Below are 27,289 nucleotides of genomic sequence, written 5' to 3'. Positions count from 1 at the left end.
TTTGCACACACTACTCTCCAATTATATTCCATCTGTTCATTTTCTTGAACACAGCCTCTGCACTCCAGCCTGTCGAAACTACGGCTTCTGTTATTTTAGTGGTATATGATGTTACAATTTAGAAGTTTCAGTATGCAAAGACGAAGGGTCTATGTGAAGCAGTTACTTTTTAAAATATTCATCACAAAGTAGATGAAATAAAACAAGGATAAGAGTATTTGATGGTACAGTCTTTTTATTACAGTTTTTCTGATATACTTAATGCTTTTTTATACATGTTAATGTCTTGTGGCTTTCATAGTAATCTACTTCCTACTAATTAAACCTTGCTATATCTGTTGTACATGTGCGTAGGCTATGTGAACCGTGTGGCAAAAACAAATATGAACTTAGTATTTTTTCTCTGTTCTTGGTCATGTCACTGAAATAGGACCTGAGACCTAACTTTGAGGTGTCACTTTTTTTTTTGTCTCATAGCATGGCGTGGGGACAGAAACATTAACGTGTCTGAGAGCCAATTGTGAATGCTGCTGGCCTAATTGTGAGAAATTGCAGTTTAAGTGCCCCTCTAAGTGGCAAACAGAGTAATCTTTAATGTCTCTGTTCTGTGTGAAAAAATGGTTTTCTAAAATAACTGTAGTGCATGTCAGATAGTAGTACTATATATCTTCATAGAAAAAACATTATACAAGTCTTTTGCATGAAAGGGTTTTTAATGACATGTAGTGCTCAATCAAACATGTTTCATTTGAGCATTTTAGCCTTGTTAATAGCTGTGAAACACATTGAGATACACCAGCAGAGTAATTTGTGTGGAAGGAACTTGTAATTAACTGTTTAAAAAAACTTGGTTTCTGTTTCACTAGCATTTCCTAGGATTCTTCTCCCTCTGACCTTGATTAATTTTACATTATTGAGGCTTTGGTTGCCCAACCCTGTACTAACAGCTCTGGTCATGATCTTTATTTTGCAGGGGCTCTGTTGAGATTGAGACAGAGTGTATATATATATAAAATGAAAACTTTGGAAAGCAGATGATCTTTTCATATGCAAAATCTCTGTGAGAGTTCACAAAGTCAGCAAAGGCTTTCTGCAGAGGTAGAACTGCTAAGTCCATGGCTGATACAGTGACTGAGCAAATGGCTGCTGTGATGTCAGATTTTGATGCTACTAATTGTAGATATTACAGATATAGCAGAGTTGAAGGGAAACCTGTGTTCACTTCTGCTGTTCCAGTCAAACATCCTAAAGGTGCGTGAACTGTGGATGAAGTTAGTGTTGCAAGTTGTGCGCTGGGCTGCTGAGTAGCCTTCCTGAGAGCTATGAGGCTGAAATGCTGTGCAAGAGGCAGGGGTGGAAAGGAGGGAATAATGGGATGGGGGACTCCAAGTCACTGTAGCTGTGGTTACCCTAATCTGCTTATGAGAGCCCTGTGAATTAAGTGCCATGGCATCGTCACTGAGTTGCAGACCTGGTGTCTGTTTAAGTGCTTTGGGATAGCTGATGACTATGCTGTTTGTGAACAATGTTTTATGTTGTGTGTTGTAGTGATGCTGAGTGTGCAGGTCAAACTTGTGCTTGGCTGGATGGTGTACGTCTGTGGAAGAGCACATGGCGTTGCCCTCTACTGATTCATTAGCTGTTGTCAGCTCTGGATGTTCATTACTAAGGGTGTCATTGCAGTGTACACTAAGGGTATAGTTTTAATTTTGGAGTAGTTACCGTCAATCTATTGGCAGCTGTTGGGTAAGCTACTGTAGTAGTGTTTCCTCTCGCTTGATTATCATCAGTGTCTTGTGGCAGACCACTTTGCCTATAAGAAGCTCGGAGAGCTATGAAACTGAGGCTTGTGTATTTTTTTGGGAGTGGGCAGGAGTGTATTCTGACTTCCCAAGTCTTTGTAACTTCAGTGGTAATGATGAAGACTGCGCTTAAGGGCTAGCATTAATGAGCTTAATTTTCTTATATTGATGTTCTGGGACTATAATTAGTGAACAGAATATTTTGTCTATGGTCTTCTCAGGTTAGTGAATGGCTGCCTCTGTCTGTGTGTAATACTAAACCTGGCTCTCCTGATGTCCTGTCTAGCCCACAGCTGTGCACATACAGGAGTTCCTCACTCTGCTGGCTGTGTGTCATACCGTCGTTCCTGAGAGACAAGGAAATAAAATAATCTACCAGGCCTCCTCTCCAGGTTGGTTGTTGCTGTCTTTTTGGGGAGGAAAGGAGTGAGGGAATAAAAGTGGTTGGATGGGGGTAAAAGGCACGTCCAGAAATGCTGAAAAATGCACGGATTTTTAAAAGATGTTCTACATGGTGTTAGTGGTAGATCTGGCATCTCCTGTTACCACTGCGTGCTGGTTTTGAATGCCTCCCAGAACTGCTAAGTGCATGATGTTTCTGTAGTGCTAGGCTAGGCTAATGATCCCTTCTGTTTTCTTGAGACCTTCTATGCTGGCCTTTTTCTGCAGAGAAGTAAAACTTCCAGTGACTTCTCTTCCCTACTTAGAGCTGACCTATGGAAATACTGGTTTGTTTCTGCATGAATAATTATTTGCTGTGGCATAAATGCCAACTGTTTGCCTTGATCTAGTAGCTTCTCATGTTGATTTATGCAGATACAAGATGCTGATACATGACATGATACAACGAAGAGCAGTCTTGGCCATTTTCAGGCCTACTCTTCACCCATTTCTTTTTTTAACAGGCAGCACAGTGGTACTGAAAGAGGTAGGCAGGGTCTTGCTCCCCATCAACTTTGTTGATATTTATTTCTATTTCTGAAGATATTTCCAGAATTGTAGTTAAGTGCTCAGTACTAAAGCAGTGGTATTTCTACCTGGCTTAATAAAGTATCTGAAAAGTCAGGTGAACAGCCTATGTAAGGCACCTGTAATCAGTATTAATGAACTGTGAGGAGATCAAGGGAGTGGTAGAGACTTCAGGGTTGCTTGAGCTAGACAGTGAATTCACTTGTATGGTGGTTGTGTTTAGTGCCACTTGCTCCTTAAGGAGGCTGTATAACTATCTACTGGAGGTAGAGGTGTTTGCTCTGGTTTCAGCTCAGATATTTGAGCTCTTGATACTTCCCAGTTCAGTCTCCAGAAAACAGTGCTTTATTTATTTCATTAGCACCTGAACTTTAGTGCCTCTACAGCAGGAACTGGATTAAATGCATGTTGTAGGAATTAGAGTAACAGATTTGATATTGCGTTCAGAACAAATATTTCCCTGGTATTTATTTAGCGAAGTATGATTCCTCCACAATAGTGTAATGCACTTACATTACAACTGAGTGTAATGCTCAGTGGTTATAGGATATTTTATACAGATTATGGAGTTTGTGTAGTTGATGTTACATGGCTTCTGTAGGATAAAAATGTGAACGGTCCTGTGGAAGTGTGCAGATGTGGAAGTACCTGGGAAAAGGGGGCTTCTGTGTCATGGCAGCGTGGTATGTTTAAGTACGAGCTTTGCAGACCTCTTCTATATACCAGATTAAATTTAAGCTTTTGTTGTTTTGGCAGATGAAGGGGCATTAGTGAAAGGAGCAAAAAAACTTGGTTATGTCTTCACAGGACGAACTCCGCATTCAGTTATCATTGAGGCGGTAAGTAGTGAATGTGTATGGCACTGACTGCCAAGCTCATACAGAGCCTAAATGTCTCCTTTGTTGCTCTTTTGAGTTCCTCTTTACAGTGCTTTCAGGGTACTACACGCAAAAGGCTTTTGCAGCCTGTGATAGTTTGTCTTACTGTATTTTGAAGCTGTCTGCCTTTCTATGTGACATAGGTGATAGAAGTTGCAAGCTTATGTGGGAAATAACAGCAGCTGTGTGTGAAGAATACTTCTCTTTTCTAGGAAGCACAGATGAGCACACTCTCACCAGAAGGAAATTCTGGGAGTATCCTGGTTTAGCTCTGGCATGGCCAATTCTGGCAGCTAAAATCAAGCAGTTGGGCTTCCAGTTCCCGTCTGCCCCCTACTTCCTTCCACAGGGAGATTTTCTAACTGTTGTTTTAATTCTGAGCAAGATCTTCTGTGGAAAATATATCTGCTTGGCAAGCTTCTTATGCAGGAGTGTGTAGTTACCCGGCTCATGGGACCACATTCTGACTTTGTTGCAGTCTGAGCTAATGTGTTCCAGATTTATGCAGATGCAACTAAGATGAGATCTTTCTCCCTGGATTATGTAGTAGGCTGCTTAGTGAGAATGATGGATGTATTTTTGTCCTTCATCTCAAGTGCATTCACTTTCAAGTTACTTTGCTTGGCAGTGTACAAAGGACTTGGAACATATTTCTTTTTAAGACTTGTCACAAGCTTTTTAAACCTACTCTGAAAACTGCTTCTTGGTGTAAGGAAAGAGTTTAGGATTAGCAGTGTTACCTAGAGCTATCTAGGCTTTTCTCTTCAGGAAGACTCAGGCCTGCTTGACCTGTTTTTATGCTCCTCATACATGCCAGACTAGAAGCATGTCTTGTCTGTAGCTAAGAGTAAAAGGTGTCTCTTGGAAAAATGCCATCTTTTGTTCTTGTCGCTCTTTATTGCTTATGTCTGTGGCGGTATGTGTAATGTGAATTGTGGGTGGCTCTTGGTCTTGGATATTACTGAATTGATATGTTCTTTATAAGATGCTAATCTACTGCAGTTAGATTTTGCTACAGTCTTTTCTTTAAACACGTGCTACAAATACTACTGGAGTTGTGAGACAGCAGAAGTGTGTATAACAGAAAGCAGAAGCAGCATGAGTTACTGGAGACTCCGGTAACTTGTGCTGCTTCTGCTTTCTGTTATACAAAAGGACAAGGCATTTCTAAGTCCTTTTCTCTTCTCGGGTTGCTCATGCTCAACCCCAGAGAAGAGTTGTAGGTGGTAACGGGAGTTACTCCTCAGTTAACTATTCTTTGTCACGACAGAAAGTCACTTTATATGCTTGTGAATTCAAATAAAAGAAATAAAGGCAGTTCAGGTGGAGATTATTGTAATACCAAATCTAATGGCATGTTTAATTTAACGTGGAATAATGCTTACAGCCTAAAAGGTGTTTTAGTAAATAACTGCTAAGAAGCACATATGCAGATTAACTTTCAAAGCATTCTTATCTTTCTAAAGTTAGATATTAATTCCTTGAAATGGTGTATATATAGTAAATGGAGGATGCCACAATTTTAGACATAGAAGATTAGAATGCCCTTATTAAATAAGGCTCTACATTACTTTTACCAGGAGAGGGAGCTATTACCACAGTTTATTTACACTGGGATGCGTAAACAAAGGTGCTCTAACCAACTAGCGTGTTGACACATCTAAGAATAGACTGCAAATTATACCTATGATATATACTTTCTTTCGTAGCTGGGAAAAGAAAAAACCTTTGAAATTCTTAATGTGCTGGAGTTTTCCAGGTAAGTTTTCCTCTAATATACTAAGTGCAGGGGAAAAAGACAAGTTTTTGTAAATGCAGTATCTAGAATGAAAATATTCAGATGATGCAGGAGAAAAGCTGAACTTTCTTAACTTTTTTACTGCCTCCTCCATCTTCTCATTTCCAATATAGACGAGTATTAAAATAGATTTAAAGCTGCTTTTACTACCAGCACTATGTGTAGGCTGCACATACTCTTGTCTGTCGACACCAGAGAATTGGTAAACTTGTCAGAAACCCTGAGAAACTCTTGGAGCAGCTTTTTGGATATTCTGACAAGTAGCTTAAGCAGTTGCATTCTGAGTGAAAAGGAGAGAAATAACCAACAGCAATCTCCAAAGCAAGCCTGGACACAAGAAAAGCTGACTGCTGAAATGTTTTGACTTTAGTTTTACCTACTACTTTTGGAGTTGGCTGGTTACACTCTAAAGATAGAGAGCAAGACTTCAAAGCTTTAAGCCACAGTAAAAGTAGAAAAAACCAGCATAAAGCCCGCTAAGTAGTGCTGTCCAAACTGAAAAAAACTTTATCAACTGATATAACGCCTTTTATCATCTCCAGTGCATTAGGAGCATGATTCATCACACAAAGCTTCTTTTTACCTAAGCAGTACGCAGTCTAACTAGTCTGACAGGAGTGCTTGCAAGGTGTAGTTTTTCATAGCTAGAGTTCTCAAGTTCATAGCATAGTTCTGAAAGGGGCACCAAAAAGCCCTCTAGCTGGAGATTGCCACTACTCAAAACCAAGTAATTTACAGTAGCACTATAGAAGTACAATCTCAAAGCATGTTTTTCAAGTAGGCAAGTGACGTATCATTAAATCAATGAGGTGTGGAATGATACTTCCAGGGCAGCAACTTTCCTCTTGACCACAGAGGGAGCTCCTATGATCAGGTTTCAAAAAGAACATGAAATTTGTCCAGTGTCATCAGCTTGCTTGCAGAAATTCGGGCTGCAGCTCATTGCTGTCCTTCCAGACCTTCTTCAGAAAGTTTCAGAAAGGTTTGTGTTTTGTCTGTTCGTACATGCCAAGAGATTTCTTCTTTCTGAATAGCTCTTGAGCCCTGAAAAGGCATTACACCTCCCTGAGCAACTTTGCAGGAGTATGGTTGCTTTGCACTCTGATCTGGTGGTACGGTACATATTGTGAAGAAAGGAAGGAGGGGGGAGGATACTTCAGAGTACTCATTTTGTTAAGGAAAACTATTACGCTTAAAGATTCCTTTGAATGTGAAACTACAGGTTCTTTAAAGCTTTCTTGCTGAGAGCTGGTTTACTTCCCACTGTTTACAAGCTACAATTTTTTCTAGTGTTTTTTTTTAAAGGAGAAGTTGATAAGAGCAATGCCAAACATGATTTAAGAAAATAAAATCCTTGCCTACTTTCCTTTATTAAACACTTGTGTATGCTATGGCACTAATTACTTTTATTTTAAAAACATATCCCAAACTTGGCATGCAACCCTGATTTTGTTCTATATAATCTCTCTTGGTCTGATTAGACCAATAAAAATCTGTAGGGAAGGTCAAGAACTGGTCTATATCATGTGCGACTCTGATGTTGTTTTTGCCTTTTTTTGAGTTAAAAAGCTAAATAACTGGACTAGTCAGCGGGTGGCTTATAATTAATACATATTTGGCCTTAATGATATATTTGGTGATTCTATGATTTCTAGCCTAAGTCCCCAAATAAATTTTCCTTGAAAAATAAGGAAAAGTTGAGAGAAAATGAGACTCCCCTCTTTCAAGAGATTTGTTGTGCCATCTTTTTCCCGTTTGGGTGCAAGTCTGGCTGAGTGCTTGCCAATGGAAGCCATAGGTCTGAAGCTAGAAACAGGCAATTTAATATTTCTCCTTGATGTTTGCTATTGTGAGATTTTAAGTTATTCAAGTAACGTCATATCACTTGATCCCAGATGTCACTGGTAGAACAGGACTTACTATTTCTCACTCTAATTAATGAAAACAAATATTTTTCTTTCATTAGTAACAGGAAGAGAATGTCGGTGATTGTCCGAACTCCAGCAGGACAACTACGTCTCTACTGCAAAGGGGCTGTAAGTAATTATGCTACCTAATGGAGAGCTAAAACTACCAGTTATTGTTTCAACAGCTGTGCCTGATACTGGCATTTCATATCTCACATGCAGTACCTGTCGGCTTTCTGTTTAGAGCCAAGTGATTTATGACATCTCTAATTCCTTCTCTGACTGTTTTTACAGGCAGAAAGATTGCTAGGTTTTCTACTACCTAGCTGAAATCCTGAAACTAATGGGAACAGTACCCTTTACTTACGCAGAGGAAGGATTTCACCTAGCTGTGTGGCAGCAGTTCAGGAACTAGGCTAACTGCTGTTGTCTGAATCTATTATCTAGTGGTTGGCTCTTGATCTGCCTCTGTTGCATCTCTGCACCTCCTGTTATTTGTCATCATGACATGCACCATGTTGTGCTTCTGTCTTCACTGTCAAGACCAATAACTTGCCGAAGTACAAAGGCTGCAAAACTAACGGGGTGGCTCTAATTTCAATGGAAAACTATGGAGGTGGCTTTTGGCTACAGGGAGAACTGCCTTCTGTAAGGATTTGGTTTACTTGAATTCGTCCTGACCTGTAGATCTAGGTGCACTGCTCTTTTGCTTCAATTTAACTCCCCTGATTTAATTTAGATGTGCCAGCTTTCGTGCTGGTGTGTTGGGAGTGAATTAAGCCCACGGTCATTCAAAGTACTTCAAAGTTGTATGCCTAGTAGGATTGCACAGAACTGCAACTGCTTGTTGCTCGTTCCTTGCCTGTGGTCACACTGTTTCTTAAGAGCGTAGCACTGGAAGGGATGCAGGACAGGAGAGTTTGTAGTAAGAAATTTCATGCCATTCACTGTATGAGTGGACTCTACATCCCTTTTGCTCTGTCAGGCAGTTATTAGCGTCATCTGGTGTTTTGTCTTGTATGTTCTGCTGCAAGCACCACTCATCTAAACTCTAAATTAGCTGCCTGTTCTCTGTCAGCTCTTCTGCATTCTGATAGTTGTCTCCCATCCTGCCACATCCATCGTAAGTTACTTATTTTGTATGCCTGTCTCTAATCAGTAATGCATGTAGGCCTATTTCCTTAAGCTAAAAGTACAATTAGAGCAAAAGCAGGGGTTTTGTCTTTGACATGTATGTAGCAACTTGTTCTGGTAGTTTCAGAATAAAATCCAGTAACTCTAGATATGTAGGTGAAGGTGCTACATTTTGATTTTAGCTGTTATCTGTGCCTTTTCTATTGCTCTTTGATTTAGTGATGAGTAAAGCTGCTGCAAGAGGAAGGCTATTTCTGAGAGAATTTTGTGGTAGAACCTATTCAGTGTTTCTGCCTTCTGTTTTTCAACATCAGTGGGAGTCTTTCCTAGAAGGGATTGCAAGAGGCTCTTCAGTATGGGTCTGCAACGTGTACTGAATACGAGCAGATGCTTACTTTCCCTGAAAATCAATGTATCCATTTAGTAATTCAGAAAGGAATGTTCTTTACTGCCCAGTGGTGGGGGGACCCCTTTATGAAAGAGGAGAGGAGGGCAGAGTGTGCTTCTGTCACCATTTTTTAAAATGGATTCAGTTTCTTTGTTACAAGGCACAATCCAGATTACTTTCTTCTAAAACCCAAATGCATTACTTGTAAGTATAGTCTTGCTTTCTGATATTGGCAAGTCCACTCAAGTTACTTCACTTGAGCTTGTAAATAAGCAAATGGGAACTTCATGTGTAGACTTAATCTGTTGTAATAAATTTGGTTTTAATAGGATAATGTAATTTTTGAGAGGCTTTCAAAAGATTCCCAGTATATGGAGCAAACACTGTGCCATCTTGAATACTTCGCAACAGAAGGTAAGAGAAACGGAATGTCATCAGAATTCAATTTATCAAATTAGTCACAGCATGTTCTGCGTTGCCTAAGCTTTGCAGCACCAAATAAGATGGTTATGAACATAAGTTAAGTGGACTGTAATCAGCAAACTTAACAACTCTAGGATAACTTTAAGTCTAAGACAGTTCATGCCCTGCTACTGCGTGCTTTCAGTAGGGAAGGGGAGTTTGGGAAGAAAAGGTGGGGTTCTGTGTGGCCGTGATGAAGGATAAGGGCATGGTTCTACCACCCAGAACACCTCAGTTACGCTGGAGGTGGACGTGTGTTTACCAGTTTACTGGCTATTGAAGCAGAATGATAACCTGAATGTTCTGAGAAACCTGGAAGACCAAGGTGATCAGAATGGTCTAGGGCCTTTGTGACTGAATTTAATGTGTCTATTCACAGGGATGTTCGCGGCTTTGTTCCCTCCTCTGTAGTAGCAGAAAATATTCATATTAGAGTGAAATTGTGAACCAGTGGTTTTCTTCCTGGATATGAATACATTCTTATCATTTAAAAAAAAATAAAAATTTGCAGACTCGCATGTGGTCAGTAATTAAACGTGTGTTATAGCTCACACCTTTTTCTGTTTCACCCATGCCTGAGAAAGAAATTGTTACTCCCATATGTTAATTTTTGTCAGCTGTCTAATAAAATGGTTTTCATACTTCATGGGACCTTTTGTCTGCACTTTTGTGCATGTGTAACTCTCATTATCAGTGTGAGTTATGCGCGTACACTGAAGGAGAAAACAGGCTTTCTAAAAGAAAACGTGGTCTGTGTGGTTTGTTTGATTTCCAATTTCAATATCTAACCAGTTCATTGTTTAATTTAGTATTTTTGAAAGTACATGAAAGCAAAGCTTCTTTCTTATTTAAAACTAAAAAGATTAAAGATTATTTTTCTGTTACTCCAGCATAGCTAAACTGTAACTCTGAAAATCAGGAAGAATTTGTGCCTCTTAGGTGCTCTCCTGATTTTCACCAAGATTGCTAACTTAAGTGAGCCAAAGTTGTTTTACATTTGTTTAAAAAAAATGCTTTAAAAGCAGACTTTCAAGCAGACTTTCAAGCAGACTTTCTGGAATCCACGGGTTACGCATGCATTAGGACTCCCTGTTTTCTCTAGTGAGAGGGTTAGAGTTCAGTGTTATTAGAACACTGACTTGCTGGTGTTCTGGTGTAACTCTACCGTGTGTAATGGCTGTCTTCTGTTTTGTTAGGTTTGAGGACTTTGTGCATTGCCTACACAGACCTCTCGGAAGACTCTTACAGAGAGTGGTTGAATGTCTACAATGAAAGCAGTACAGTTCTGAAAGACAGAACTCAGAAGCTGGAAGAATGCTATGAGATCATTGAAAAGGTAACATGCATACTTTTTTATTCTGACTTTATACAGTAAACCAAACTTCTAACTTCATTGATGAGAAATGGAAAATATATTCTTGTATGGCAACTTGTTCAGTCTGTAGACCCTTGAAGTTTTAGCTCATAGATCTTAGACTAACTTACGTATAGAGGGTCACTGCTACTTATCAACTTTTCTCACATTCTTTTTATCTTGCTGTCTTCTCTAAGGTTGATGTAACTTGATAGTGTATAAAATTGTGTTGCACTAAGCTCTCGTATCCTAGTATAGGAAATGTGTTCCCTGTCATACAGCAGTCATTGGTCTGATTTTCTGAAGACTGTTATAGACACTGCAGACAAAACCGAGTAATCATCAAGCCCTGTCATTGAAAAAAGGTGAACTGCTCTCCATGCAAGTTGAAGAACTTGTAGTTCTGGAAGGGGAAAGTAGGTATCTGAACCAGCTTGAAACCGTGATCCCACAGTGAATGAAATCTTAAAATGTCGACACTAGGGGCCAGTGTTTCTTTGATAATTGTTGGTCTTACTGCTTTCAGCAGTGCTGGTAGTCAACGCTCCTTACTTACACTTGTTCATGCTCTTTGCCTTTGCTCCAGTTATTTCGCTATCATTTTACTTAGTGGTTTCTTCAAAACACTGTTTGAACTTCGATTTATTTACTAATTAATGCTAACAATGCAACTGAAGATCTGGAGCACCCTTGGTTATTCAAGTTAGTTGTAGCAGAAAAGGGAAGGAGGCTGAGACTAGGATGTGAACTAGTTTTCACAGAGTAACACAGAAACTCCAAGAAGTCTTCAGTAGCTGAAGATCTGGTCTGGTCTTGCTTTGCGAGTAATGACTGAAGTGATCTTTTCTGTTGGCCAGTCAGTGGCAGTGTTATTATCTATCTAGTCCTTGATTCCGTAGGTTTGCATAGCTCCTTTCAGCTTCCTGCACTATGAATCATAGAATCACCAGGTTGGAAAGGATCCACTGGATCATCAACTCCAACCATTCCTAACACTCCCTTAAACCATGTCCCTAAGCACTTCATCCACCCGTTCCTTAAACACCTCCAGGGAAGGCGACTCGACCACCTCCCTGCACAGCCTGTTCCTGTGCCCGATGACTCCTTCCATGAAAAAATTTTTTCTGATATCCAGCCTGAACCTTCCCTGGCACAGCTTGAGGCCGTTCTCCCTTGTCCTGTTCTGTGTCACTTGGGAGAAGAGGCCAGCTCCCTCCTCTCAGGTAGTTGTAGAGAGTAATAAGGTCTCCTCTCAGCCTCCTCTTCTCCAGGCTAAACAACCCCAGCTCTCTCAGCTGCTCCTCGTAAGACTTGTTCTCCAGCCCCCTCACCAGCTTTGCTGCTCTTCTCTGGACATGCTCCAGAAATATGCTCTCATGCTGTTATGTTTTCGCTGACATGAAAAAAGAGCATCACTTGATTCTTTTCCTCTAAAATGTGTTCTCAAACCTTATATCATTTTTGGCCATCTACCTTCTGCCTCTTTTCATAACTTATTACCTTGAAAAAGATGAACCCATAAATGGGATGTAGAATTGGAATTTTGGACTTAATGGCGAATAGGTAGGGAATATCAACTGTATTCCTGATGTGTTAATGTTTGCTTGCTGGTCATACCAAGGAGCAGTGAATTGCACTTGAAACTTATGGGTTTCCTTCCTTAACACTGGTGTTTCCCAGGTTAAATTCTCTGGTCTGCAGGCACTTCTTTTGTAGACTATAAACTGGCTTATAGCTGTAATGTAAAATATAATTTCTTTTAACAGGCAAGTTTTTCTTCAAAAGACTTGAAAAAGAATGGGAGCGGTACTTTGTTAGTCTGAGTGTTGAGATCACTGGATCATATTGTAGGTGCACGCATGGAGAAAATGTGAGCTGGCTTCTGTTCCCACCTGTACACTGGCTGAGAACGCTTCAACAGGGGCTGTAGTAACTGTCCTCCCAGGTAGCTCAGCCATGCCAGTCCCTGTGCTGTTGTGTTTAACTGCTCAACTAGTGATTTTAGAAATAAAACATAATCTATATCATATATCTACTTTTGAAGGATACAAATACAATCGATATTAGCATAGATGGGGCTAATATTTTGTCAGGAGACTATAGGCTGTTAAAACAAATTACTTTTTGAGTTGATTCTGCTACCCTTACCAGCTGAATATCTTGTGATAAAATTGAAGCTTTAAGACTTGACTAATGCTCAGCCTACGCACTTGTAGGAATAACAACTTGCCCTTCTGTTCTTCATGCATGCATAGATGCATACAAGCAGAAGCTACACGAATGCTCTCTTCATAGAATCATAAAATAGTTTGGGTTGAAAGTGACCTTAAAGATTATCTAGTTCCAACACTTCTGCCAGGGGCAGGGACACCTTCCACTGGATCTGGTTCCTCCAAGCTTCGTCCAGCCTGGCCTTGAATATCTGAAGAGAGGGGGCATCCGCAACTTCTCTGGGCAACCTATTCCACCCTCATTGTAAAAAATCTTTGTGTGTCCAATCTAAACCTACCCTCTTTCAGTTCAAAACCATTGCCCTTCGTCCTTCTACCGCAGGCCTTGGTAAATGGTCTTTCTCCACATTTTTATATAAGCCCCTTTTCATATTTAAAGACTACAGTACGATCCTCCTGGAGCGTTGCCTTCTCCAGGCTGAACACCACCAACTTTCCTGACTCCTTCTGTTTGCTTCATCTGTTTTTGCTTGTTTTGAATAAGTTTTGTCTACAAAGAGTAGAAACCTACTTTTTCTGTGCAGTTCCTGAAATGATACAACATCACTAAACTGAATTGGCTTCAATTTCTTTTAAACTGAACATCTTTGTCTGAAGAATCCTTAAAATGATTTTAAAGTTAAAATCTGAGTAGGTTGTGCTTTTCAACAAGCTTTTATTTCTTAAGTGTATTTGTTAGCCTGACTCTGTTTCTGTAACATGGCCAAATCTCTTAAAGGTATTGCTTTAGAGTTGCATAAAACTGGCTAACTCTGTGGTACTAAACTTGTTGTATGACAGATATTTTTCTGGCAGGCCTTTGTATGTAGGCTAGAGCTACTTGGACTGATTGGTGTTCATACCACTCCTGTTGCATGAATGTAGTGATTATATCCATGAATAGTTGAAGTAATTTTTGCTTTGAGTGATTGTGTTGACTCTGTATGTGCACTTTATGGGCGGGAAATTAGTTTAAATGATGTGATGCTGGGTGACTTTTTTGTGAGTTTAAGAAATATATGCACTGAAACCACTCATGTTGCTGTGGTGATTAGTGAATGCTCTAGTATATATAGCTATCCATAGATAGTTTATCTGTAGTTTTGAAGTTGTTTCACGAGCAATTAATTGAAGTTCTACATTGCCATCATCCTTGTCGGAAGTGCTCAATTCCATTCTGTACTCTTTGAAATGTCCATTATATACAGAGGAAGTGGAATAGCTATACCAGAAATTTTATGTAGTGTATATTAGAATCATAGAATCACTAGGTTGGAAAGGACCCACTGGATCATCGACTCCAGCCATTCCTAACACTCCCTAAAACATGCCCCTCAGCACCTCATCCACCTGTCCTTTAAGCACCTCCAGGGAAGGTGACTCAACCACTTCCCTGGACAGCCTATTCCAGTGCCCAGTGACCCTTTCCATGAAATTTTTTTTTCATGATGTCCAGCCTGAACCTCCCCTGGCAGAGCTTGAGGCCATTCCCCCTTGTCCTGTTCTGTGTCACTTGGGAGAAGAGGCCAGCTCCCTCCTCTCCACAACCTCCTTTCAGGTAGTTGTAGAGAGCAATAAGGTCTCCCCTCAGCCTCCTCTTCTCCAGGCTAAACAACCCCAGCTCTCTCAGCCGCTCCTTGTAAGACTTGTTCTCCAGCCCCCTCACCAGCTTTGTTGCTCTTCTCTGGACATGCTCCAGAGCCTCAACATCCTTCTTGTGGTGAGGGGCCCAGAACTGAACACAGTACTCAAGATGCGGTCTCACCAGTGCCGAGTACAGAGGGACAATCACCTCCTTGGACCTGCTGGTCACACCATTTCTGATACAAGCCAAGATGCCATTGGCCTTCTTGGCCACCTGGGCACACTGCTGGCTCATGTTCAGTTGGCTGTCAACCAACATCCCCAGGTCCTTCTCCTCTAGGCAGCTTTCTAGCCAGACTTCTCTTAGTCTGTAGAACTGCATAGGGTTGTTGTGCCCCAAGTGCAGGACCCGGCATTTGGCCCTGTTAAATCTCATGCCACTGGCCTCAGCCCAGCGGTCCAACCTGTTCAGGTCCCTTTGCAGAGCCTCCCTACCCTCCAGCAGATCCACGCTTCCACCCAGCTTAGTGTCATCTGCAAACTTGCTGAGGGTGCACTCAATGCCTTCATCCAGGTCATTGATAAAGACATTGAACAGGGCTGGACCCAGTACTGAGCCCTGAGGAACCCCACTTGTAACTGGCCTCCAGCTGGAGTTAACTCCATTGACCACCACTCTCTGGGCCCGGCCATCCAACCAGTTTTCAACTCAGGAGAGTGTACGCCTGTCCAGGCCAGAGGCTGACAGTTTCTGAAGCAGAATGCTGTGAGTAACTGTGTCAAAGGCTTTTCTGAAGTCTAAGAATACTACATCCACAGCCTTTCCCTCATCCAGTAGTCGAATCACTTTGTCATGGAATATTGATTGTCAAAATGCTATATTAGCAATGAGGGGCAATGTGTTCTCTTTAATTCCATTTTGAGTGTGCTTCAAATGGAGATTTATCTTAAGATAATGATCTCTCATTTTTTTTTTTCCAGGATTTACTGCTTCTTGGAGCTACAGCCATTGAAGACCGCCTGCAAGCAGGTGTTCCAGAAACAATAGCCACGCTAATAAAGGCGGGAATTAAGATATGGATTCTGACGGGGGACAAACAGGAAACAGCTCTCAATATAGGTATTCCATCTTTCTGGTTACTCAGAATTTGCCTGTTATGTGGCAGGTTACATACTAGATCTGCTGTATGGAATTTTAAACGAACTCGGGCCTTCCTTTTATAGAATGGTTCCTTGGTAGCAGATAGGCATGTGGTAACCTTTGCTTTAGAGGTGGGTGGGTTTTGGAGTCAAGTCTTTGCTCTGAGCCTCAGGCTATGTTAAGCTTTCTTAATGTAAAAAGGACGCTTCTGCTCTTGGTTCAGTGCGGTTCTTGTATGGACTGAGTACAGGTAGCTCTGCATTCTGATGGAAACTGGGGAGCTCAACCAGTCTGTGATGTTTCATTTTAAGTGTGTGTTTTATCAAACTTTTTTCTTTTCTTACTGGCTGCCTTTTCTAGACTTTAATGGAGTTTGGGATATGATGGGAAATATAGTAATAAAAATGGTATGGCCTACAACTTCTTGGAAACCTTGTCTAAGAAAGTAGGTGGATGCTTCTGTCACCCTACGGCTCATCTGTTAGTCAAGCATGTTGTGCTTGTTTGATGGAAGTGTGTGGCTGGTGCTCAATGTCTGGACGGAGTTTAATATGGTTTGCCTTATCAAGGGGTAATATGGATATCCATCTCAAACTTCTTGATGCATCGTAACTTAAAATACTCTTCTTGTAATGTAAAAGAAATCTTGCAGTGATATGAATGAAAAGTACAAATTGAAGTATCCGTCAGACAGTTGCACTTGGATAAATGATTTAATAGAATGGTAACCAGGAAAATGGCTCCAGGGAGACCTTATAGCAGCTGCCTACTACATAAAGGAAAGGTGAGGAGCGGCTTTTTATCAGGGATTGCAGGGATAGGATGAAAGGGAATGTCTTTAAGTTAATAGAGGGGAGATTTAGATTAGATCTGAGGAAGCAATTTTTTACTGAGAGAGTGGTGAGGCACTGGCCCAGGTTGTCCAGAGGAGCTGGGGATGCCCAATGCCCAGAGGTGTTCAAGGCGAGGCTGGATCAAATTTTCAGCAACTTCACCTAGTGGAAGTTAACCTTGCCCATGGCAGGGGAGTTGGAATTGGATGAGCTTTAAGGTCGCTTTCAACCAAGAATGGTTCTATGAACCTACTTAAGACAGGAATGTTTATCTGACTACCTGTTTTGGCAGCATAGAACTGGCGAGTTTTTAGCACTGTAAGTTTAGGTTGATTGTTAAAGGCAGCCCTTAAACATTAGGTTTCCTTAAAAGGAAATAAATGTGCTAGATGTGTAAGTGCTAGGTTTTACCATCTTCATAGTCCTAAAATTGTACATTGTGTAAAGATCTTATGTGAACTGTTGTTAGGCTTCAGTTACATCCTCTTATTCCATTCTTGATCTCCTTCCTGTTTAATGTGATGACAAGACAGGATTACCTCAATTGAAGGATTAGTTCTGATTCAATGACTTCCAAGATGCAAAGCAGAGCAACTGTGTTTTCTACAGGTGTCTGGGTTTTTTTTTTTCAGCTCCACTTGTTGAGTGGCATCTTTTGAAAGATGTAAAATGAAACAGTGAGCAGTGGTTTAGAAATTATAGCTTAGTATTGCAGCTGCTCTTCCAATCAAATGTTGATAGAAAATCCTTTAGAGTAAGTTACACTGAATTTGTAACCGCCTACTGCAGAAGGCTGTTGCCATTCCCTGGGGAAGAATGATGCAGACATGAAAGGAAGTGCTTAAATTGGTAATTTCCTTTCTCTTCCCATAAAAACAAAGCAATTCTTCGGCCTGGAACTAAATCTCAGAACTTTTTTCCCCAGGTTAGTGTTTTGTCTATACCTGTTGAAGCTTCATTGCTCAGTTCTGTACTGCCACCTAAGACTTGTTCACAGGCTATCTGCAAAGCTTTTGTGTTGTAGGTTGCAACTTTGTTAGAATATATTTCATCCTTTTCCCAACAAATGATTGCAGTTCAGTGCTATTCGGTGTTGTTCTCTAGAGCAGAAAATAAGCCTTTGCTGACTGATGCAAATAGGTGCAAACTTGCAGATACATTTTCATCCTGACATTCTATTCCGCACAGTTGTGAAATGGAAGAGAAGCAAAACTTCTGTATGCTGCCTGAAAGTGTCTGGCTATGTGATATAAACCTGCTTTCCCCAAAGGAAGATTAGGGATTTGCTTTCTTGACAGAAGTCATTCATGTAGGCATTTTAACCTTGGATTTTACCTACAAATCTTGACCAATTATAAAAATTCTGTAGTCTGAGGAAGTGATTTGCATTGCAATTGATGAGCCACTATGGCTTTCCTAAGGAACTGAAGATCCCACAAAAAATAAATTCATGCCTCAGTTGTTCTCTTGCTGTTGTGAGATATGGAGGGAGACACTTCAACTCTTTACGTTTGACTGTGCTGTTTTGCTTTAGAACCTGTTGGCCTTGTAGCACATCACTGGGATGTTGTTCTTACAAAGCAGTAGCCTCCAGTCTCCATATAGAAAAGTGAAAGACTTCTTGAGACTTTATTTTAGTACAGTAATTTTTTAAGCTTGCTGTCATTTATTTCTATACAGAGCACAATAGACATACAAAATTATTCTTTTGTATTTCTTTTTCTTGTGTAACTTAAATCAGCAATAAAATGCATATGCTTCAAATGAATTCTCTGCTGTTTTATGGAGGTACATGACTGTGCCAGTCTCAAGAGAACATGCATGAGCTTTTAGGATAATGCAGTGAGGTCAGTCTGATGTGAGTTTGCATTTGTTTCTTGTCACTAATATGAGCTAGAATTAAACTGTTTATTCTGTAAATACCAAATATTTCCTGGATTGGACTGTCTCATGGCAGTGACTGTAATGTGGCAGAGGAACTGCTGTTTCAGTGGCACCAAGTGGTGTGGCAGTCACTGACTTATTAGTATTTCAGAAATAAGAGGCTTTTTTTTTCTGTCTTGAGAATTTTTGTTTGGAATTTTGGTATCCTGGCAAACATACAGAACTGCCTTCCAAGGGCTGAGGTAGGCTATGGCAACTTGCTCTTGTTCATTCATGCCCCTCTTCTACACTAAAAATGACCTAGTACAATTAACTGGTGCCTGTAGGAATTGGTAGGGGCTCTGTGGGTCATTGATTTGTAGTTTTTGATGAAGCTCAAGACCTTCCAGACTAAACTCTCAGGAATGAAAAATGCTGGTGTGAGCCAAATGTGGGCTAGGGGGACTGGGTAGCACAATTGGATTCTATGTGTATGTTTCTGGTCATGTGGCACAACTTTGTATTCAGACCTGTTCCTGTAACATGTTGAAGGCAATTTTGCTTTCATGTAGATTAAAGAAAATAAACTTCAGATAAAGAAATACTTGATTTTGCTGTAGGGCTATAGACTGTTTACTGCATCTAGTTCATCTGGTGTTTTCTTTGGTTAAAATATCTCAAGTGATGTATTTAAGACTAGATTAAGACTAGATGTATTTAGACTAGATATTAGGAAGGATTTCTTCACTATGAGAGTGGTGAGACACCGGCATAGGTTGCCCAGGGAAGCTGTGGCTGCCCCATCCCTGGAGGTGTTCAAGGCCAGCTTGGATGGGGCCTTGGGCAGCCTGGTCTAGTGGGAGGTGTCCTTACCCGTGGCAGGGGGATTGGAACTGTATGATCCTTAATGTCCCTTCCAACCCAAGCCATTCCAGGATACTAGGATTCATGGAGCAGGTCCAGGCAGAACACAGCCCTGGGCTCCTGCAGGACCCAGTGCTCTGGGGCTCTGGCCGCACTTCAGCTCTCAACATGCTTCTGTCCCAGACAGACTATCTCATTCAGATTCCTAGGGAGGAACAACCCAACAACCCCCTACAGGTTAGGGGCCAAGTGGCTGGAAAGCAGCTCTGCAGAGAAGGACCTGTGAGTCCTGGTAGACAACAAGTTGGCAATGCTCCAGAAATGTGACTTGGTGGTCAAGAAGGTCGGTAGGCTTGTAGTGATAGGATGAAGTGGAATGAGTATAAACTGGAGAAGGGCAGATTTAGACTAGACATGAGGAATTTCTTCACGGTGAGGGTGGTGAGGCACTGGCACAGGTTGCCCAGGGAAGCTGTGGCTGCCTCATCCCTGGAGGTGTTCAAGGCCAGGTTGGATGGGGCCTTGGGCAGCCTGGTGTAGTGGAATGTCCCTGCCCGTGGCAGGGACTTTGGAACTAGATGATCTTTTAAGGTTCCTTCCAGCCCTAGCTATTCTATGATTAAAAATTCAGTTAAAATCTGTCCTCCAATTATCAAATTGGAGTATGACCTATACACTAATGTATCCGGTAGCATGCCTGATAGGACTAGTTACTCAAGAAGTAAAGTGTAACCTGACCTATCGATGCTCATCTTTAAGTTTTCGCTAAATGTTGCATATTCTTCCAAAAACTAAATTCTTGTTTCCTTTTTCTCTTGCAGGGTACTCCTGCAGACTCATTTCGCAGAGTATGTCTCTCATCCTGGTCAATGAAGATTCGTTAGATGTAAGTATGCAAACTGTGGTGTAATTCTTGATGGAAGGAGGTGTTGCTAACAAAAGTGAATGTTTATTGAGCTTTCTTATTTCTTTTCTCTCTTTTTTGCCTTTAGGAGTAGCAAGATAAACAATTCATGCTAAAATGGGTGGTTGTGCAAAATGTATTGCTGAGGTCTCCAGCCACAATGTGTAGAGATCAAACTGAAGTTTCAGAAAAATAAACTAATTAAATCCATGGGTTTGATTCTGCTGCAAACTGTTGAAACGCTGCAGTAAGCCATCAGAAATATAGTTACACTTTAGGTATAGATACAGGAGTAACATGTTTGAAGCCAAAAAACAAGCTAAAAGACTCATTTCAACGTAATCTGTCTTTAGTGTTGCACGGAACAACTATAACTGAACTGACGCCCGAATAAACTGCATTGTGAGCTTGTGTATATACCTTTTGAGACCTAAAAATCGGATCAAAAATTACCTGCAAGATGTTGCCATGCTCCTCAGCTATGTGCAACACTTAACTAGGAAAATCATGCAGTTATGCATGAGCATTCCCAGAAAATCTTTTTTTCCAGTTTGCCTGTTTCTGCATCAATATCAACATTTGATATCACTTAAATATCTGCCTGCTACTAGAGGTATCTGTAGGACAAATGAAAACACCTGTAATAGGCAGTGTCTGATACTTGTGCTTAAAGTTGGCACTTCATCCTGTCTGACTGGATGGAAGATGCAAAACTTGTATTTTTGAGTATCAAAGGAGTTACAGGATATATGGAAATCTGATAGAAGAGAGGAATGCAATTGTGGTGAAGTAATCACCTGTTAAGTGTTATTTTCCAGTTGTGCTTATGTGATTTAGTTAACAGCAGCCTCAATAGTGTTTTCGGCTCAGACTTCAGTTCTTTGTGTGCAGTTGTGACATCTCAAGTCTGAGTGTTTTAGCTCACCAGAATTGAGGAGGTTGCAGTGAATCCAAGGGGAGATGACTCTTATGTTAGCACAGATCTACAGAAGCAAAAATGGCTACTAGACAGGAAGCATAATAGGAAAAAAGAAATAAGAGCTAAGGAGTATAGGGTACAGAGAATGCTGAAAGGTGGTAACTAGTCTATGCCGAGGAAGTACAGAGGGGTCTCCTGTTTTAACATACTTGAAGATTTATTTTAATTTCTTTCTGAACTTCATAGTGGGTCCACTTTGAGATTTTTATATATTCAACTTTTTCCCAGACTTGAGCCAAGACATATGAAGGAAGGGTAGTGTTGGAACTGAAATGGGAGAAAATGTCAGTCACTGCAGCATCTCTTCTCACTTTCCCACATGCCTGCTTTGCAGATGCTTTTGAATGCCAAAATTTGACTTGGAATGATAGATAAAGACCCCTGTGGAAAAAATTCATTAAGTTAGAAGGGACTAAATACTACTTTCCTACAACGGGGAAAAGGTGACAGATCTACCCGTCTACTTCTGGTCAATATTTACTCTGTTTCTCAGTTTGTTTGAAGTCTTCTGAGGCAGGGGAATGAACAGGAATGAACAACTATCTCTGCTGTTTAGGAGATGGAGACTAGGGTCAAGTGAGGAATAGAAGGGCAAGCAATTATTTTCATAGTTTTTAAGTTTTCTCATAAATAAGTGTTGTGCTTCTTGTTTTGAGGCCTTCTGTTTGCTATTGGAGAAGCAGAAACTAGAAGTCTGGAAAACTGACTACAGAAGTATACATTTTTTTGCAGCGACACCCCCTGAAAAGCAGTTTAAGGGTCTTGCCTCAAAAGAGTTAATTTTTAGCTTCCGGAGAAACTAGACTTTTTAGACAGCTGTGCTACAAATGAGAAAATAAAAAAAAGACAGAGTAATAAATTGGGGAGCTGAATATATTGAACAGTCTAAGAAGATTTGAGGATATATTTTGATGTGGATTAAGATAGGGAGACTCTCTTTATTGACAATCTGTTTTCTTACTATGTTGAAGTGTTGGCAGGCTTATTAATCGGCAGACTCCACTATGAACACCCATTAAAGATATATTGACAGACAGACCTCAAGATGGTGGAGGGGGCCATCAGTTGTGTGAAGGATATGAAAATATTACTGGAGTCTCCTACTGTCTCAATGCCAGAAAGCAGTTTGGTTGGGTAGATGTGGGTGTGGAACAGGTTTTAAAACCTTTGTGGACACTGTATTAGTCTTTTAAAGAGTGTGTGGGGATGGGAGACTTTCTGACTCTACAGAATACTGACCATTAAGGTGGTTCTGTTCCTCAAAGAAGAACAGGTACTCACAATCAAAGCATTAGAGGTCAAGTATGATACTATCAGTTATATGAGCCATTTCATATGTATCTTGCCACAGGACTCGGTCTAAGGACGTGCTAGAATGAGAAGCCCTGATCAAACATGGGTTGACATAGAATGAAACTCCTCCCTTCACTCTTTTTACCTGACCTCTGCTGACACAGAAAAGAAATGTCATCAATTTTCTGTCAGGCATACTTAAAAATCCCTAGATAAAAAAAGAAACTGTATCATGATCTTTTCCTACCTGCTGCCTCCAGTTATGCAGCTGAATGAGGAGTTCCATGAAATACGGAGCACAGCAGCTGCTTCTTATTTTAAGTTGCAATTGTAGTGTTGCTGATGGCTGATGTTGAATTGAATGTCTTGCAGCTTGATTTTTAGCCTCAGCTTTATTGCTCGATAGTATCACAGTACACTTAAGAATTCACTCTTGCTGATAGCTGAAGATACTTTGAGGAGCTTGATACTAAACCTTTTAGTTAATAAATGTTATATGGTGCTCAGTGCACCTGATACAGTAGTGGTGGAAGAAAGGTGAGTGGGAAGAAACAGTAGAAGGGTTCAACCTGTGTGTAGCAATGTATCTTCCATACCTAATGCTGGCTGATTCTTTCTAGTTTCCTTTTCATAAGGCAAAAATGTGAGCAAATACTATAACAGTTATAAACATGATTGAAGATCGGTGTCTGTTTTTTACAGTTTTCATTTGTGAAGCTTCACTTCTTTGAAATGAAATTACCTAAATTTTGCAGTTAAAAAAAGGTTAGAACATCTCTTTTCTAGTCTTGTAACTTTAGGGAAGTCAGAGCTGGAGATGACAGACGTAATATCAGCTGTACATTTTTCTGGCAGAGGTTATAAGGAAGGGGTCATGGGTGCTGTTGGAGTGATTTGAGTTGGAAAAATAATAGTGGTTAACCAACATTCTCTGTGCAAAGTTGAGAATTTATTTTAGATGTACCATGCATCAGTATTCTTGGAGTATTTTAGTGTTAAGTGCAGATTTTATACTTGAAGTAGCCTGTGAAACATAACTGTGGTTGGTTCATATTGAGTAACGTGGAATCCTTAAGCCTCTGGTAAGTAGACAGGTACTAGAAAAGCAGTAGGTAAAACAGTATTTGTTCTCAGTTAATTCTAGTTCTTGTTAGACACTTGTACGTTAAAAAAAAAAAATGTGGAAAATAAGTGTTGTGTGTTCTAATTTTCCTCTGCTGCCCACTCATCTGGTAGATGTTACAATAATTTCATGTGGCAGACGTTGGTTATAGAATCCAGTCTTAAACTGAGGCAACATTATAGAAGTTTTCCAGTAAACTTAAAAATTAATGGAACTTTTCCAAACATAAAAAGACAAGAACACCGAGAAATGGAGAACCATAGCATGTCAGATGAACAGAAAATCATCACTGATATATAGTTCCTGGTCTTTTAAGTGAAGAAAATGGGTGATTACATGGTATATCATGAAGACATATCTATTCAACTCTGATGCTTTAACTCAGATAATATGCTTTTCCAAAATAAGAGCACAAACCTGTGTAGTTAGTACATAAAAATTGCTTTGTATTACACCAGTCTTGTTTTCTAACCAATCCAATTCTGTTTGTTTTTTTCCTGAAATACTGATCAGTTTTAATGTAGAACTGAATTTTTCATAAGTCTAAAAATAAAGCTCTTAGGTGTTTTGTTAGTAATTGTCACTTGTCCTTTCAGTTCTAAGGTGGGTGTCTTTAGCTGTTTATTTTGTGTCTTTCAGCATTGGATCTCCATGGTAATGCCTATTTTGTATGTTGCACCTCTAACAGAAATTGACTTTTATTCAACTTAGCTGAAAATCTATCAACAGAAGATTCTCACACTAAATTTCTGTAGCATTATATTTAATATATTCCACCTCTGAAATCCATTAATGCTAAAAATGAATTTTTACAAGATCCAAGTTGAGCTTAGAGCCTTTAAATATTGATAGCCTTTCCCCTTTGTGCAGTCCTTGTGTGATGGTTTTCCCCCCGTTCTGCTCCTTGGCATGCAGCAGCAGGTGAGATGCGATCGAACAGCTGTCTTGGCTTGGTTTTGAGAGAGAAATTTTTTTCTAAATCATGCACTTGAGAGGAAAAAAATCAATCATTTCTGTTCTGCTCAGAGAAGTACTGGGAATAGAAAAGACTAATCCCTAGCTTGATTCAACTGAATGCTAGAAACTTAGCATAATAATCTGCAAATGTTTATCCTGTATAGACTTAGCTGCATGCATACATATGCTCACTTAGTTTTTCTTTCCTAATAAAGCTTTTTCAAGTGAAAATATTTAGAGCACAAGATTGACTTCAGGTGTAATTCTTGGATTCAGTTTCTGTCTAATTAAATTGGAATCACGGTAAAGTTTTATTATGCAGCTCTTAACCTGGACTAATTCCTCACTGGTATCTCATAGAAGTGGAGTTGTGAGCGTGGAGAGAAGGAAAGCTGAAGAAGGGAAATTGGATGATCCAAAGAGGCCCTGGGAAGCCCAAGTAGAGGATACTATAGCCAGGGAAGGTTGGGTGTGTTCCTCCCCTCAGTGCTGTAGAAAGAGCTGGAAACTGTATCAGCTGGTTATCACATTGGGCTGTATTTAATAGTAGTGGAAGGGCAAAATTGGAGGGACCAATTCTGAACCTGTGGATAGTATTTATCTGTAAAGTAGTTCTGTTGATATAAAATGGAGCTACTCAGTGAATGTGTCCTGCAGAACTCATGTACCTGGACTGGTAGTCATTGTCCTGTTTTATATGTAGGTGTGTAAGTGACAACAAACTGATACTCCAGTATAAGAACCCTCAGTGCTAGTGTCTACTGATGATAATCTGACTAAAATGTAAGCGTAGAACCAGAAACTGGCCTCCTTCGCTTCTTTGTTTGGTCAGCTCCCTCTCTTGCACGTTTCAGTGTTTGGATGAGCTGCTGAAGGTCAGCATGGCTAAACTTGTTTGCTACCATGGTGTTATGTAGCATTCTTAAAAACAAACAAACAAAACTTCACAGTGTAATTGGTTGTTTGCAGTCAGTGTCTTGACTTCCCAAACTGCAAGGAAGATTTATGGGCAGTTAAGTTTTGCATTCCGGCAGCAAAGAATGAGGACCTGGGAAACTCGCTTCTTTTGCTGTCTTCTTTCTGCCTTTCTGTAAGGTAGCATTGTTATGAAGGTTCTATAACCTATAAGGAAGATTTCTTGAGTGTGAGAATTATATTGGATTTATCCCATAAATTGCAACCTTTGTTCTTATGGGCACCTTTCTGTCCCACACTTCTGAACAGAGTTTTAAAAAAAAAACAAAAAAGGAGTTCTTTAATAGGCACCATTATTCATTGTATTTAAATACTGATAGATGTATAGATCTGGATTTATCAGTGAATCCTACATCTAAACTGCTCTGGATCTCTTAAGTAGAGCTCTGATCTTGTCACTGGTTTTGCTGATATGCTAGAAATAAGCAGGTATTTTTGGGTTGGTTCCTAAAACCTTTTCTAATTGCCGCTGGGAAAACTCACTGTCTGTGGAAAGGAGGAAAATCCAAGGAGCAGGCTGCTGAAAATAGTCTATCAGTGTGTCTGTCTTCAAGGAAAGAATATAGTTCCAGTAGTGTCTTCTATGCTATACTATACTTAGCGTTATTGTCAGCTTTTCAGACTAAAACCATAAAACTTAAAATTACCTAGCTGAGACTTATTGACAAATGGGAGCTCCAAAGAATTGGCATGCCATGTACTTCATTCCTACTAAAAGTTAGTAAGGAGTACAGGCAAATGGTGGGAAGATGAGAACAAGTGCTGTACTGCTAACGCCTTGTAGGTGCTTTGAATATTACATCTTGTGTGTTGCACAAGAAAGGAAACAAGTTTTGGGGTTTTTGGTTTTGGTTTTTTTTTTTTCCTCTGCTGTTTTATCCCTAAATGCTTTCAAGCCGAGTTAGTACACTGGAAAACTGATCTCTGTGGAAAAGCTCAGTTTTAGCCACCCATCAGCTCTCCTTTAGAGGAGTATGCGATGCTCCTCTGGTGTCTTGTGGCTGATAAATTACTTTAGTGACCTGTCAACCTGGGATTGTAATCATCTCGTGTGTATTACTGGGAATTTGCAGAGGAGCTAATTAAGAAAACGATTGAAATAATACATTTCTTTATTTTATTGGATTCTTTATTGCTCAAGTTTTGTTTTTCTTAATCTAGAAATAGAAATCAGGCTCATAAGTAGTTACACAAGGAACAGTGTGTAGTAATCATACATCTTCAGAAGTATGAGTTAGAAGGGATTTAGTGCTTTTTTCCTTGTGTGTTTTTCGAGGAAAAAGAATCTTTCATAACTCCAGATATTTGATAATCTGCATAGGAAGTTTGTTGTATGGTTGTGGAAAATATACAGCTCTTCATGTGAAAGGCTGCTTTGATTTGAATGTACTGTGTAGAATTACAAATGAAAGAATATAGGTGTTACCTGAACCCATAGGTTTAAGTACACACAGAGCTGTGTAGGTTACCATTTTCTTCAGGAAGTAATACTAATAAGTTTGAACTGTGAGTGGTGAAATGAGTTGGGCCGGTATTTTTGATTCATCCTGTTTTCTCTTTTCAGCATTTGTTAATGTCTCTGTTCCCTCATCTGTGGCGCCGTTTTTTTTTCTGTTAGTGTTTTCTGGCGCTGTGATAGCTGGTTTGGATGCAGTGGGGGCATTTAGACCTGAAGGAATGCGAAGAGCCTTTAGGAGTCTGAAGACTAGGTTTCTAATTAATTCTTCTTTCCATAGCTGGAAATTGGGGGATACTGGGAAGGGCTGTCAGCAAACTCCAACCACTTCCTTTTCTAAGTTACTTATCCCTTCGTTTCTTCAGTTCTAATAGAGACCACACTTGACAAGACTCAGGAAATATCTTTCAGCTTT

General features: G+C 40.1%; 1 protein-coding gene across 1 annotated transcript in view; it reads left to right on the top strand.

The window, feature by feature from the left end:
- Positions 1–27,289, top strand: part of ATP8A2 (ATPase phospholipid transporting 8A2) — a 326,264-nt gene that overhangs the window by 80,736 nt on the left and 218,239 nt on the right. Inside the window, exons 17-24 of the mRNA XM_054050686.1 lie at positions 2,089–2,194; positions 3,528–3,610; positions 5,359–5,408; positions 7,414–7,483; positions 9,206–9,290; positions 10,535–10,674; positions 15,468–15,606; positions 20,009–20,073. Of these exons, the coding sequence (XP_053906661.1) occupies positions 2,089–2,194; positions 3,528–3,610; positions 5,359–5,408; positions 7,414–7,483; positions 9,206–9,290; positions 10,535–10,674; positions 15,468–15,606; positions 20,009–20,073 (738 nt within the window). The remainder of the gene's footprint in view (positions 1–2,088; positions 2,195–3,527; positions 3,611–5,358; positions 5,409–7,413; positions 7,484–9,205; positions 9,291–10,534; positions 10,675–15,467; positions 15,607–20,008; positions 20,074–27,289) is intronic.

Source organism: Cuculus canorus, chromosome 1, assembly GCF_017976375.1.
Source record: "Cuculus canorus isolate bCucCan1 chromosome 1, bCucCan1.pri, whole genome shotgun sequence".
Classification (NCBI taxonomy): domain Eukaryota; kingdom Metazoa; phylum Chordata; class Aves; order Cuculiformes; family Cuculidae; genus Cuculus; species Cuculus canorus.
The sequence above is the reverse complement of the archived record's forward strand: the minus strand, read 5'-3'. Positions and strand labels throughout refer to the sequence as shown.